This window comes from Diachasmimorpha longicaudata, chromosome 10 (assembly GCF_034640455.1).
Source record: "Diachasmimorpha longicaudata isolate KC_UGA_2023 chromosome 10, iyDiaLong2, whole genome shotgun sequence".
NCBI classification, from domain to species: domain Eukaryota; kingdom Metazoa; phylum Arthropoda; class Insecta; order Hymenoptera; family Braconidae; genus Diachasmimorpha; species Diachasmimorpha longicaudata.
This window is the reverse complement of record NC_087234.1, coordinates 2562594-2577110: the sequence shown is the minus strand read 5'-3', so window position 1 is coordinate 2577110 and position 14517 is coordinate 2562594. Positions and strand designations below refer to the sequence as shown.

At 39.3% G+C, this 14517-nt stretch overlaps 4 protein-coding genes across 6 annotated transcripts; 2 read left to right on the top strand and 2 right to left on the bottom strand.

The window, feature by feature from the left end:
- The first annotated feature begins 191 nt into the window (after positions 1-191).
- Positions 192-1150, top strand: LOC135166472 (UDP-N-acetylglucosamine transferase subunit ALG13 homolog). Its single transcript, XM_064128731.1, has 2 exons — positions 192-331; positions 418-1150. The coding sequence occupies exons 1-2, from the start codon at positions 248-250 to the stop codon at positions 829-831; spliced, it is 498 nt and encodes a 165-aa protein (XP_063984801.1). The 5' UTR covers positions 192-247; the 3' UTR covers positions 832-1150.
- Positions 933-4640, bottom strand: LOC135166467 (succinate--CoA ligase [ADP/GDP-forming] subunit alpha, mitochondrial-like). The gene is made up of 7 exons (XM_064128725.1): positions 4436-4640; positions 3012-3247; positions 2723-2944; positions 2244-2348; positions 1948-2127; positions 1662-1796; positions 933-1502 (listed from the first exon to the last, which is right to left on the bottom strand). Exons 1-7 carry the CDS (start codon positions 4470-4472, stop codon positions 1416-1418), a joined length of 1002 nt encoding a protein of 333 aa, XP_063984795.1. The 5' UTR covers positions 4473-4640; the 3' UTR covers positions 933-1415.
- A 590-nt stretch (positions 4641-5230) lies between these two features.
- On the top strand, positions 5231-11399 carry LOC135166458 (zinc finger CCCH domain-containing protein 18-like). 2 transcript variants are annotated; one of them, XM_064128679.1, is made up of 7 exons: positions 5231-5380; positions 5476-5737; positions 6534-7023; positions 7183-8761; positions 9092-9547; positions 9895-10251; positions 10546-11399. In XM_064128679.1, the coding sequence occupies exons 4-7, from the start codon at positions 7215-7217 to the stop codon at positions 10943-10945; spliced, it is 2760 nt and encodes a 919-aa protein (XP_063984749.1). In that variant the 5' UTR covers positions 5231-5380; positions 5476-5737; positions 6534-7023; positions 7183-7214; the 3' UTR covers positions 10946-11399. The 2 variants fall into 2 exon arrangements, with proteins under 2 accessions (XP_063984749.1, XP_063984748.1); XM_064128678.1 differs by lacking the exon at positions 6534-7023.
- Positions 11198-14356, bottom strand: LOC135166466 (glucose-fructose oxidoreductase domain-containing protein 2). 2 transcript variants are annotated; one of them, XM_064128724.1, is made up of 3 exons: positions 14257-14356; positions 13300-13792; positions 11198-13052 (listed from the first exon to the last, which is right to left on the bottom strand). In XM_064128724.1, exons 2-3 carry the CDS (start codon positions 13781-13783, stop codon positions 12379-12381), a joined length of 1158 nt encoding a protein of 385 aa, XP_063984794.1. In that variant the 5' UTR covers positions 13784-13792; positions 14257-14356; the 3' UTR covers positions 11198-12378. The 2 variants fall into 2 exon arrangements, with proteins under 2 accessions (XP_063984794.1, XP_063984793.1); XM_064128723.1 differs by lacking the exon at positions 14257-14356 and having other exon boundaries at positions 13300-14124.
- Between the last annotated feature and the right edge of the window lie 161 nt (positions 14357-14517).

Genomic DNA, 14517 nt, shown 5'->3' with positions numbered 1-14517 from the left:
TACATGGAAATGCTGGATTTTCCACCTCCCACGTACGTCACCGAGATTCGGGAATTTAAGGTTATGTTCAGAAAGCTAGACTTTCAGTCATCATTTCTCATTAAGAGCCAGTAGAATTGTAACAAATCTGGTTTATCGTTTTGTGCAGACAAAAGAAGTTCTTCACATATTTTCCTTCAATAATAATTTATATATGGAGTTCTGATTGAACGAAAACTTCTGAAAACTCGTTAAAACTGCTATAGAAATGTCGAAAAAGGTGTTTATCACAGTTGGTACAACCAAATTCGATAAATTAATCGAAACAATAATGACAAATGACATTTTGAAGGTAAAAACCCGCATAAGCCACCTCGACCTTCAATGACCTGATGGATCAACAAAAATTGATCAATGTCATCTGCTTAATTCATCCAGGAACTGAGTAATCGAGGCTACGATCACCTGATCCTCCAGATCGGAGCCTCGACAATAGATCCAGACTGCACTCCTCGTTGTGGAATTAAAAAAATAGAGTTCTTCAAGTTGAAGCCTTCGATTCAAGAGTACATGAGGAGTGCAGATCTGGTGATAAGTCACGCAGGTGCTGGCAGTTGTCTGGAGGCTCTGGAGGCTAGAAAACATCTGATTGTCGTTACCAACGAACTTCTGATGGACAATCATCAGCTGGAGCTCGCTGAGCAGTTGGGGAAGGACAATCACTTGTATCATTGCACGTGTGGAGATCTCCTCGAGACCCTGAGGGTTATGGATCTTGGAGGACTGGTTCCTCTTGCTGGGGATAACAGTGAAAAGATCGCTAGGGCAATCGATCGATTGATGGGGTTTTGATGATCTTGGGAAAGATCCTTTTCTTGAAGACTTGCTGCTGAGCAGAAAGTTATTCATAATAATTACGAAAGACCATTTTACAATTAACGAAAAACACTAGATAATTTTTTAAATTAATGATTTATTCTCCATATCATCTTTCAACATGATTTACAATAAGCGCATTGTAATAATTAAATAACAGTACATATAATTATGATCTGTTGACGTTGAGTGATTACATCTCTGGCAATGTTGGATGTGAAAGCATATGTCACTGCAGGAGCTCTTCATTAGCGTTTATCCCATGATGATGACCTCCAATTACTTTCATTAATCATATTAGACCACGTAACAATGAACCTCTGTACAATTTCAATTGTTGATCGCTGATTTATCTTGTTCAACGTTTGTTACTAGTCATTGGACAACAATTATGGCAATATTTTTGTTTTTGTTCTTTAATCGTTGCATTTTTTTGTTATTCAACAGAGAAGACTTATTAATCAGAGGATACACGACACAAATAACTACATCATTTTACAGAGAGTCTTGGAGTTTATTTATTTTTTTATTCATTTGTTATTTGGATGTTCAGTTAGTTATTACTTTGATACGAGTCCAAGACGGAGCATTTCTTTCAGGAGCTCTCGACCCATTTGTGCTGGACTCCTTGTTACAATTACACCAGCCTGAAATATCAAAATTTCAATTTTTTCAACAATTTTCCCCCAAAATTGATCTTTCTTTTCATTTAACGTTCGTAAATTATTCTTTGATGATTTAAAACGTAGATATTAGTGGAGAAAAAGAGATAAAATTCTTGAACATTATCAAAATCATTAGTTCACCTTTTCAAGAGCATTGATTTTGTCCTGAGCTCCACCCTTTCCCCCAGAGATAATGGCGCCAGCGTGGCCCATCCTACGACCAGGTGGGGCAGTGATTCCAGCGATGAACGAAACAACTGGTTTAGCTTTCGCTCCCTGAATCAAAGAACAATGCATTAACAACTGACTCCAATGATGTTCTTATTTATACAATATGAGGGGTTGGTCTTGTTAGATTTAGTCTCTCATTACGAAGAACTTCAACATGGGATAGAGGATACCAATTAGATAATTGTGATCAACCAACAGTATTATGTTCAATGAGGTACTCAGCGGCAGACTCCTCAGCACTACCACCGATCTCTCCAATCATGATGATACCATCGGTACCAGGATCCCTCAGGAACACCTCCAGGCAATCGATGAAGTCTGTACCGTTGAAGGGATCTCCACCAATTCCAACACACAGGGACTGGCCCAATCCCGTCTAAAAGAGAATTATAAATACAAACGTGAGAGAGAAAATATTCTGAAAATAATTTTTTTGCTTTTTTAAAATTAACAAACGATATTCTACACATCTTTGTGAATAAAATGATTTACCAGAGTTGTTTGATTCACAGCCTCGTACGTTAATGTTCCTGACCTTGAAACGATACCAATTTTCCCCTTCTGGTGGATATGCCCTGGCATAATCCCAATTTTACACTGAAACAAAAAAAGAATGGTATGAGAATAAGAAAAGAGGATGTTCTAAGCATATTACGATTATAACAAATACAAATGCAGTAGCGAAATGGTAAAACAAGATAAATTGACTAATCTCTGAGGCGACTTTTTGAGGAACATCTCCAACTCTAAGAAAGACAGCAGAATTTTTGTAGACATTTATTGTAGTATTCAGTTAGCTTTGTAAAAACTATTAATCAAAAATTTGATAGCTCCTCTAGATTTTAAAATAATCATCAAAAGCTGATCAATGGTCAATGTGATTTATCTCGTTTTACCACATGAATGCATTCTTTTAGATTAATTTTGTTCTTAATAATTGTTAAATCAACTATGATTTTTTCCTGATCTACCTGTTCTGGTGCAATGATACCCGGGCAATTGGGTCCTATGAGTCTCGACTTATTCTGCTCCAGTAATCGTCTCTTAACCTTGACCATGTCATGCTGAGGAATTCCCTCAGTTATGCAGACAATCAGAGGCATTTCTGCGTCGAGTGCCTCCATTATCGCAGCTGCTGCAGCTGGTGGTGGTACATAAATGACAGAGGCTGTAGCACCTGTTGCCTCTTTCGCCTAGAGGAAAAGAAAAAAACGTTACTTCTCCGGGAACAATTAAAAACGAAAAGAAAGGGTACATCACCTCTTTCACAGTTTTGTAAACAGGTTTCCCCAGATGTTCAGTGCCAGCTTTTTTCGGACTGACACCTCCCACGACCTTCGTTCCATAGTCAATAGCCTGTTGACAATGAAATGTTCCCTGTTTACCAGTGAATCCCTGACAGATGACTTTTGTGTTAGAGTCAATCTTCAAGTTTTTCCTTGTCTCCGTGTAATTGAATCGAACTTGTGCATTGATGAGGCTGTTTGGTCTCCTAACTGGAAATGAAAAAAATTTTTAGGTCAAGTACACAGTAAAAAGAGCTTTTTACTGAAGTTTAGCAACAAGAATCTAAATTATTTGGTTGTTTTTTCTTCCGTGACATGTTTTGATGTATTTTTAATGATTTAAAAATGATTGATAAACTCTTTGGAACCATAACAACTTAATTTATGTTCCTCAAACTGAAGCAAGTCCAACTATTCATTTGCAAACAATTAAAAAAGAAATGATGAATTAAAAAAAATAGTTTTTCTGCCGAAAATGGAATTTCAATGACCAGAAATATTCAGAATGTTTTTCAATTATTTTGATGCAGTTTGATTAACAAATTTGATGGCTGATAATTTTTAAATACTGTTTCAAGTTTCACGGATTACTCGAACAACTCATACACGCAAACATTCAGCCTTATTTTTATGTCTTATTCCTATTCTAATATTTTGCTAGGGCTCTAAAGACTTAAATAGCCTCAATAAAACAAATTAATTCCAGATAACTGATTGCAAATTTAGATTTTCTGCATCACCTTCAGATACGACAATTATCCTCCAACCAAATTTGATAAACACTACAAACACATTAAAGTATGTCACAAAAGCTCATTGGGACATAAATGTATTTTTAAATAACAATGTTGGTCACAGCTCCACATCGCATTGAATTGACTTTAGAGACTATTTTGTCAGTGTTTCAAGGGCACCGATGTCCATGGTACACTGTCTTCAAGTATCGAGGTCATGGGCATCACAAATAGCAACTCAAACTGAGAATGAAAACGTCTGTCACCTGTCGTCCAACAATAGCAATTAATTGGAGTTAATCAATGTCTGGATACTGATAACAATAAGATGAGCATGAAGAAGCAGCAGACAATTGCCTGGATGAGATCCGGATTAATTCACTCATTCAAGGGTAAACAGTTGATATCTCCGTCCTTTCTTACATAATAAAATGTTTGGGACCGGTTGGACTATCGTTAACGATAATTACCAGTTTTATCCCACAGGGCTATGTATAGGGAGTAAGAATGACCAGGAAATTATATGATCTGCACACGACTAATGCAAATATCCAATTGAGCGTAAACTCACCGAGGGTTCAAAGTATAAAAAAACATGAATTCATTCACAGATTCTGATCAAAGAGGATGGACTAAAGTATGGAGGTGTCGTTTTATCACTTACCTGAGAGTTTTGCGAGGGTTCTGGCAGCTACAGCCATTTTTAAAAAATAATTTTACGGTGACTATGAGTGGTTTCAATTTAGGGGAATGGCAATTTGGTATTGAATATTTCAACGACTACGACAATTCACCATTAGTACGTCGGCCTATCTACTTCGGGCCAAGAGGGCAAGACCAGGAGAAATGCACGATCGTGGATGTTGGGAGGAATTGGACAAGCTGATAGCACTCGATCGGTAATGATGTTTCTTTGATTATCGATAAGGTTAGGATTGTACAGTTGAACAAGTACGAACGGAGCCCCCCCCAGTAGTGACCTCGGTGTACTACATTTTCCACTAAACAACAATTACCCAATTATTGTGCTACAAACGACTCTCTGTCGATATAGAGTGAAACTATGGAGAAATATCAATGTTTACTAATCTGTCGGCCATAATTTGTTATTCAGAAATAAACGAGAAGCTGATGGTCATGACCTTAGTCGCCCCTTTAACTTCAAGTCTGTTACGAATTTAGTCGACCTTTACTACAAGGGCTTAATCCCCCATCGTACCAGTGTATATTGAGCTCTCATTGGTCTATTTTAGGGAGCCAATTACCAATTGGTCCAGGCGTGGCCCCAATTAAGTCAGGCCGGTAAAATCGCTCCCTGTGATTAATTCTGTGCTTCTATTCATCGTCATTTCGAGAACGTTAGAAATACATTTTTAACGATCAATGCGATCAGTGATTGTCAGTTAATTAACCGTCTGCCAGGGGTTTTTGTGTGAAAAAGTGGATTTTCCAAAGAATCCGAAACAAAGGAATTACTTCTTTCTCCAAATGTGGGGGTCTCACTAGCGCCTCTGTTATCGTCTGTTCCAACGAAAAACCGACGCCACCACTCAGTCAATTCTCTACCCCATGACAAATGCTCAATACTAATTCTTCATTCGCCGAAATTGTGAGTTTTTTTTCGTCTGTTCTGCAGAATTAATTAGTCTTCCCGGTAATTTTCACCCAACGTCACCAATAACCATTTTAAAATCCCTGTTGAAGGTTTACCAAATCATCTGATAGAGAATTCTGGGGGGAAGAGTGCCACGAGAACGTGAGAAATCGCAGGATCGAAACGTCGGAGTCCAGCAGGAGTAGATCGACTGGTGGTTGCGGCATTGGCGACACTCTGGTGCGATTATTCGCTAATTTACAAGCTTTTCCTGGGTGAACAAATACACCGGGTGCCCCGGTGGGCTCAACGGGCCTCGAGTGTCAATAAAGTGAAGTTTCAACTGTTGGTGGAGCTTCTCCTGGATCGAAGGTGAGCATTATGCAGGTTTTTGTACACTTGCAATGTATTATGGGGTTTCAGCAAGAGTTCAAGGCTGAACTCGAACTATTATCTTCTTGATTATTTTTACGAATGGGTTTTTCCAGTATTGATTGCAATTTTACACTTGTTTCTGTTTAGTTTTTGCTCTGTTACAAGCGAAAACGTTGCTTGCTCGCTTGTTAACCTTATTTTTTGGGTGAGGTGATCCCATTGATTTGACGATAACGGCCAGGAAATTAGGAAACGACTTGAAGAGTTTGGGGCATTTTTACATCTAGACTTTTATTCCCTCGTTTTACGAGTAATCAGAAACGTTAGAGGGCTATTTTGTTTTTTTTTTCTTCATTTTCGAGACATTTTTTGTAGAGCAAAATAAGAGGTGTTTCAGTGATATTAGATCGGTGAAGAAGAAGAGATTGTGGAGATAAATTTGGAAAAGTGTTGTTTTATAAACTAGATTTTTATTTTTCCAATTCACGATTAATTGAGGAGACTTTTTTGATTTTTTAATCAACAAGAGGGGTTTTGGGAGATAGAATGGCAGCCAGGGTGTCCATATTAATTAAATCCAACTGAGAGAAATGAGCAATGAGAAATATCAGATTGGAGGACCTCGCCAAGTCCCCTTGCAGTCAATACCCCATCGTCTCGGATAAACTGATAACAATGCTTCTATTTTTCATCTTCAAGCTGCTCCTCCAACCCTCCAGTGATCCTTCCTTACCCTTCACCCAAGTCTCCCAAGATTATCTTACTTTGCACGTCCAACAAACAATTCTTTCAGGTTGAAAAAAAAAATATTGCTCTAGTGCAGTACCACATAAAACAAAAAAGTTACTTGAAATAATCCGAGTAATCGAAGTTATACATTTGCTTGTGTTGTGTTCCTCAAACCATGAAAGTTTTTCTTACAAAATCAGCCCAAGTTTACCCAACAATTTCACCCATGAACATCACTATCGAGGAAGTTAACAAAAAAGTTATCGTCGGAGAAGTTATAAATCCAAATAATGAGAATGCAAAGTTCGCATTCAGTACGTTATGTGATGAAAATATAAGTTTCAAGTTCAAGTATGAGAATATTTCCCAAGAATTCCCAATCATTCGAATTCCTTCACGATTTAAAAATATTTTTAAAAAAAGAGAAAAGAAAAATATTAAGTTTACGTTTGTGTTCGTATCGAGTAAAAAAAATCCAAAAAGTGAAATGGATTTATCGCGTCGGTACCTCAAGAGAGCGAGTACTGCACGAGCACTCTTAACAGAGCCCCCAGGTAAGCCTAAAAATCGTCGAAATCTCCGACATAGCGATCTTCGTAGGTATACGATCGCTCAAAATCACAAAAAGATTTTTATAAAAATCACTGAAAAATAAAATCGAGAAATCCCCGAGGCTCCCTGCGAATTTCATGAGCAGAATTTTGTGTTCACAGGGTGAAAGAACCTTGTGCAAAAAACGTTAAAAATGTCAGACTCGGGTTCTGATAGTTCGTCAGAGTACGAGACCCATCGAGGGAGTGTTGCGACCCCCGAGGGTTCACCAGGATATCGAAAATCTCGTAAATCATCTGTCAGTTCGCTGGGCTCATCCTCCCGTGGTCCAAGATCACCACCAGCATCACCAGGATCGCCAAAATCAGCGAGTGGCTCACCTAGGTCACCCCGCGCCCCGCAGTCTCCAGAATCTCCACGATCAGGTCGCTCCCAGGGCTCCCCGAGATCTCCAAAATCAGCATCGGGTTCTCCAAAATCTCGTAGATCCTCGAACGACGTGGATTCTCATTCAGACCGTTCATCGCCTCCAGGTTCTCCAGCAGGCTCGCCCCCTGGGGGCTCATACAAATCAGAATCCAAGTCCCCTCGAGGTCCGAGATCTCCCTCGTCTCCAAAGTCCCCAATCTCCCCCAGAAGTTCGCCAAAATCTCTTCTGTCAGGTCGTTCCTCACCAAAATCTTTTAAATCGGGTCGGGAGTCTGTTCCTGGAGACGAGTCGCCAGCTAAGAGGAAGTCACCTCGTGACAAGACCTTCAACGAAATCGATGGTGAACAGATATCAGATGGAGACATTGAGGACGAGCCGGAGCCATTGAAGTCGAAACCAGCTCCGATGACTCATGGAGAAGACCTCTCCGATGTGTCCGACCTCGATAGTATGGATGGGGTGGACGAACCAGAGGACAATCAGGAGGAAGACCCGAAGAGTCCTGATGAGAAGAAAACGGAGAAGGAGGAGAATGTTGTCTCTGTGAGTATCGCTGAAGAGACTGAACAACTAGACTTCGAGGCCGATGGCCAATGGAAGGACGAAAGGGAGGAGGGGGAGACGGAGCCTCCGAAGGAGTTCAAGGACAAGGAGAAAGATAAGGAGAGGGAGAAGGAAGTGAAAGAGAAGGAGAATGACAAGAGAGAATCTGGGGAAATTGTGGATGACGAGCCTGTCGAGGACGGAGAGAAGGTTGAATCAGAGCTAGAGGAGGGGGAGTTGAGTGATGGAGATGATGCGAGACCTGAGGAGACCGAGCCCAGACCTGTCTGCAGATTTTACAATAGGGGACAATGCACCTGGGGCGTCAGCTGCCGATTTTTACATCCAGGTGTCACTGATAAGGGAAACTACACGATGTTCGATATGGTGAGGCCCATGGCGTACCCTCCGCATGCATCCACTACTACGCATGAGTTCAGGCCATTGATGGAGAGGCCCAGCTTGATACGACCACTGACTGGATATCCGGCGCCTCATCATCCACCCAAGGGGGAGGATCTCCCCGCTGAGACATCTTGGGAAAGGGGTCTCAGGCATGCCAAGGAGATGATGAGGAAGGCCAACAAGAGGAAAGAATCCGATATGGATTTCGAGGAGAAGAAGATGAATTTGAGCCTTGGTCAGGATGAGATGGATAGAGAGGCTGGGTATTATGTGAAACCTGTTAGTCCGGACCCACCGGCCGATAGGTGGCCACCCAGGGAGGGACCTAGGAGGGTTCCACCTCACAGAATCACTCCGGAAAGGTAAAGTTCTTTCAATGAATGGAATACATTTTTTTAAATTATAGAGTAGTTGAAAATGATGAATAATTATCTATGCAAACGTATTTCTTTTAACATTTTACTCTAAATTTCTTTCGAAGTATTTTTTTTATGAAATTCCTCATCGATACAAAAAAAAATAGACTCTCTTTAAGAATTAAAAATTATAAAAATAATCAAAGTAACATCCACTTCTTTAATAGACAAAAGTATAAAATTTATGAAGTCTCGTCATAAAAAAATAAGTTGATGGATTAACTGCAATTGTTATCGTCTTCATTCATTAACAAACTGAATTAATATTTTTCGAAGATATGATGAAGCTGACGGCTACTACCCACCCCCCAGCCATCCAGGCCCCCCAGCTGAATACTACAGAAGAGTTCAGTACAAAGCTGAGCCTCGACCAGGGCCTGAGTACAGAGAACGAGTAGAATATCCTCCACCTCCCCGTGGACCAACTCACTCAGTGTCACCTCCACCCTACCCCAGAGAGCGAGAACGTGAGAGGGGCAGGGAACACGAGTACTACGAGAAGTACGAGAAGAAGCACAAGAGACCTTCCAGGGAAGTGATTGTCGAGAGAATTCCAGTGACCAAGACCTGGAGGGAGGAGGATCCACCGGCGCCGGAGAGAAGTCGTGGAGATGAATGGGCTGATCCGTGGATGAGGAGAAAGTCACCCACTGCTGTTAGAAAAAGTACTGGCACTTCCAGGAGACCCAGAAGACAGTCTTACTCTTCTGGATCTTCGTACACAAGCACAAGGTAAAATTAATTATTAATAAATCGTTTGAAAATGCAGTTGTCTTTGTTAAACCAGTAAATTTCCATTTTTTACAATTTCTTTTCTCCAAATGAACAGACAAACCTTTTTTTCTTTGCTGTTAACTATTCGAAAATTTGTTTTTTTTTTGTTTGAAATTTTCTCAAAAATATCTAATCTTATGTCGATAATGTTTCCCACCAATTAGAGTTAGAGAAAGCGACAACAAATGTAATTAGCGTACCCTAAATTAATAGGAAGAAAATTCCATTCTCCATAATTTCATAAATGAAACTATTTCCAGCGTTAAACAAATCGATATTTAAACTGTATAAAAAAAATGTTTTAGCTCCAGCAGAAGTTCAAGTCGCTCTAGTTACTCCTCTTATGACTCCCCATCCAGGTCCCGTTCCCCATCCCCCACGTCACGTCGTGCTCGTGCCAAAGGTAAACATCCCCCTCCCTCCCCGCCCCCAGTGAACACAACATCTCAACCGAGAGGCGTGATGGTGATGAATCCACCAGCTCCGTTACCCTGGGGAACGAAAGACTCTATCTCTCCTACTGGTACAGCGCACAGACGAGCTGGACTCAATCCACCCGCACCAAGTCCACTGATATCACATCGTCATCATGATAAAACGAGGGATAAAGCTGCGTTGGCAGCTGCTGTTGCTAAAGTTATCAAGAGCCGTTCTAGATCTAGGTAAATAATTTTTTACAGATTAACGTTTTCTTATTTCCCCTCATTTCAATTTATTCTTCTGGCATTCTTTCTATTGCCTTTCTAAATGTGGGTATCATCTTGATTTTTTCTATTACTTACTTATTTGTTATTTAAAAAATAGACTCAGTTCTCAATAAAATCAATTCACATCTTGTCAAATTCAGGTACCTAAAAAAATTAATGCTAATTAATGAATTCATAACCAGCTTTCAATAATAAATAACGAGAGAGCAAATACCGAATCTCAATACTAATAATTTTTCAATTTATCAGATCCTCCCACAGCAGTAGTGGATCAGAGAGTTCAGGTAGTAGCAGTGACTCCAGTGAATCAAGCTATTCATCAAGCTCCTCCGTTGAATTACGAAGAAGAAAAGTAGTGTCTCCATCTCGGAAAGAATCTTCAAAGCCATTGGATCCTCCCAAAGTGTCCAGCTCGAAGCAGGTGGTGAAGCAAAAGGTCATCCCAACTCCAGTGAAAAAGGTAGAGCGCACTGCCACCATCGCCGGAAAGAAACGACCCCTGGAGACATCTCCCATCCCCGATAGTAAAGCAAGTGTTGCTGCAGCTGCTGCCAAAGCTGCCAAGAAGGCAAGCTCAAGACGAGAGGAACTCCTGAAGCAATTAAAGGCTGTGGAGGATGCCATCGCACGGAAACGGTCAAAGGTTTAATTTGTTCCGGAAGAGGGGGGGGGATTAAATGATTAAACGAATTATAAAAATAGGATAAACCTTCGAAGAAGGTTTTCAGGATATCCTAGCCGTTAAATAAAGAATACTTTGTTTATAATTCGCTGTATCAGTTCTGAATTGGCATGATTTAGACGATTTCAATTGGAGGTAATGCGAATGAAAAATTAGTTATTGATTTTTCAGTTAAATAAAATTAGTGTAGTTATAATCAAAGTTCAATGAAAGACAGAGTTCGGGTGATGTACAAAAGTATATTTTTTTTTTCTTTCCATTTTTTGTTAGTCTCAAACATACAACCGTGTGACTTAATTCATAAATTAATAATATTAATACTGTCTATTACAAGGGAAATCAGTTTTTTTTTCTGTATATGAAAAAATTATAGAAATCGTTTGTTCTGAAGTGAAGAAATATAAGTACCTCATTTTTCACAGGTTTTCATAAATAAATCATGATTAATAAAGACCTTCTGAATATTCCAATTGTCCATATAAAGAATTCTCAGAATTACTGTTCAAGGGAAACAGATAAAATATTCTTCTCTGGCTCTTTGTTTTCAATGTTGTCTTTCGTTTTTAAATGAGGAATACTCCTCGTACCGTAACTTATATTCGATTAGATTTTTTTAATTTACTCTCGGTAATGTCAATTAGGATTGATCAAAATGAATCTTTTTCGAGTCACTATTTTTTAATAATATGCAGAAAATATTATTTTTAATAATTTAACATTTTTTTCCTCTAAAACGATTTATAAATAAGCGGTCTTGATATCAATAGTAAGAATGATTTGGACACGATATGTGTGAAGGCTTAAAGCTTAGGGTAAACAGTTTAGATTTCGTGATAGGATAAAAAATGAAAAAATTACTTAAAGGGCGATATAATGATTTACACGTCTTCCAGAATGTTTTTATGATTAGAACAAAATTATTCGAAGTCCAACTAACAAAACGCAGAATAATTAAACAACAAAATCGTCAAATAGCTGCCAAAATCCCTAATTTCAGACTTGACATCACGTAATTATACGCGACAAATATTATTGTAATCGATACAATTTTCATTTAACTGTTCAAGGAATATTCAAGTCCATAACGTATCCTATTAGCCCTAAACCAAAATAATTTTATTTTTCTAGAATCGAAGTGAGAAAATAAAAAAAGCTAATTTTACTCTGTACAATTGAATGAACATTTCTAAAAATTTTAAATCAACTGAATTTCTGAAAGCAATTTAGAATGCTAAATACTTTTCAAAAATTGTTAGCTGCCTCACCACAAATTAAAAGTCACTCAATAATGACTTTCATCAACTGAGAATTAAAGCTTCCCCTGGGACCTCCCTCTAACGTCCACTTTATTTATTCATTTGAATAAAAAAATTGAATGACTAGTCCACTAATTAGCGACATTAGATTGAGATAGCAGTGGCTCTGACAGCAGCACTGAGAAGAGGATTGGGGTCAGGTTCTTCAGTCAAAATCGTCACTTTGGTCCACTCTCGATGTTTGTTGCTCTGCTTGAGAGCATCAATGACCGCCTGAATGTACAGACCATCTTCAAAAGTCGCTGCTTGGGACACGGGCTCCTTGATCCATCCTCTCTTGTCCTCCACGGGTTGAAAAGCCTCTCTGAGAGCTCCAATCATGTTCTTCAAGCCCTTGACATAGGGTCTCGGTATGGGGTCTGTTATGGTCGGCAAATTCTCCTGAAGATTCTCCATGTCTCTGTAGAGTACCTCCTCCTGGCCATTCCTATACCCATGAAGATCCCCTCCTCGCACAACCAGATGTCCATTAGTTCCACAGATCAATACCTCTTGAATCAATTGTCCACGAAAGTGATTGCTGAGTGTTGCTGTCACCAGGGCACCTCCTGTCAACTCCATCTGGAAGCAGCAAAAATCTGGCGACGTCACTCGACGAATTCCATTGATGTTTTGTGCCGTCTGGGTGAAGGTCCTCACCACTGCGTGGACTTTTGATGCTTTCTGATTTATCAGGTGGAAGATCAAGTCTATGACGTGACTACCCACCAGGGCGAGAATTCCTCCGCCCATTGTGTTATCGCAAAGCCAGTCATATTCTTCGTAAAAAGAGAAAAAATTGTCTAAACACTTTTATCAGCAACAGAAAAATTCATAATTTGCAAAAAAATGATTTGCACCCTTTTGGCAATATTTCATGAACAAACTCTAGAGTTCGAATAAATCAGAATCAATCCTGATACATTAAGATATTATCAAAATGACAGAAAAAAAGAGATTTTGATATTTCAAGGTCCAGTTAATAATGATTAAAATGACAATTGGGTCAAAAAAAAAAATACGAACCTTTTCGCAACAAACTCCCCATCTGCACCCTGATATCGACGATGGTAACAGGACCCCCCAGGTATCCATCCTCTAGAGCGCTTTTCAGCCTGACGAATGCAGGGAGAAACCTCAGACTATGATTAACAATGCTGATCAACGAGGGATAGTACTGTGCAGCTCTAACCATCTTCAGGGCCTGATTCTGGTTCAAACCAGCAGGTTTATCACATACAACGTGCTTACCAATCCCCAGGGCCTTGACAGATATTTGTGCCTGCAGGCCCGGGGAGCACATGATGAAGATGAGGTCTACATCCTTTCTGAGGAGGACGTCATCGATTCTGTTAGTGTGGAAGGGAATTTCAAGGTCTTTGGCTGCTTCAGCTGCTTCTGCGAGGGTCCTGCCCCAGATTGCCTCGATCTTGAAGCCCTTTTCACGGAGGAAGGGGACTATCACACGAACTACACTTCCAGTGCCGAATAATCCAATTCCTGGCAGCATTTTCGCGCACTTTGAGTATAATTAAGTGAAGTCAGAGAATAGAATTTTGTTATTTTTGGGGATTTGTCATTTTTTGTGTCAGAATTGTGAAGACAATAAGAGAAGTACAGAAAATAATTTTTTCTTAATGAGTTTCTGGGAGATAAAAGTAATTGATAAATATCAATTTTTTTGTCTTTCACGACTTTATTTCACAATTTTCAATCACGAATATATTTCTATTCTTCTCAAGAAAGTCCCATTTGTTGTTCACTGTCAGATTTTCGTTTGTAGATATCTCTGATTCACTTGAAGTTAGCATCAGCAACGTGAAACCCTAACTTCATGTGTGAATGCAGATAAAAATCTGAAGAATTCAAAGGTTCATTTCAGAGAAAAAAAATGTTGTAGTGATGGAAAGTGAAATGAATTGGACATATTCTTCCAAAATTTAATTATTTACCTGTTAGCTGTATATAACTGAAGTTGCCTACCTCTCTGATATTGCCATTTACCCCTTTCTACACCTCATTATCATCATTACAAGGATGTACTATGCATCAGTATATTGAAAGGGTTTATTTATTATTATATAGTTCTGAGCACCGATAAGTCAGCTAGAAAGCAATATAATCGCGACCGGATAATCAACAGATCTGTCTTATCGACGAATGACAATACGAACTGCGTTTAGATGGAACCGTAATCACAAAATCCAGAGAAACAATTATTTAATTGAAAAATTGATATTTATA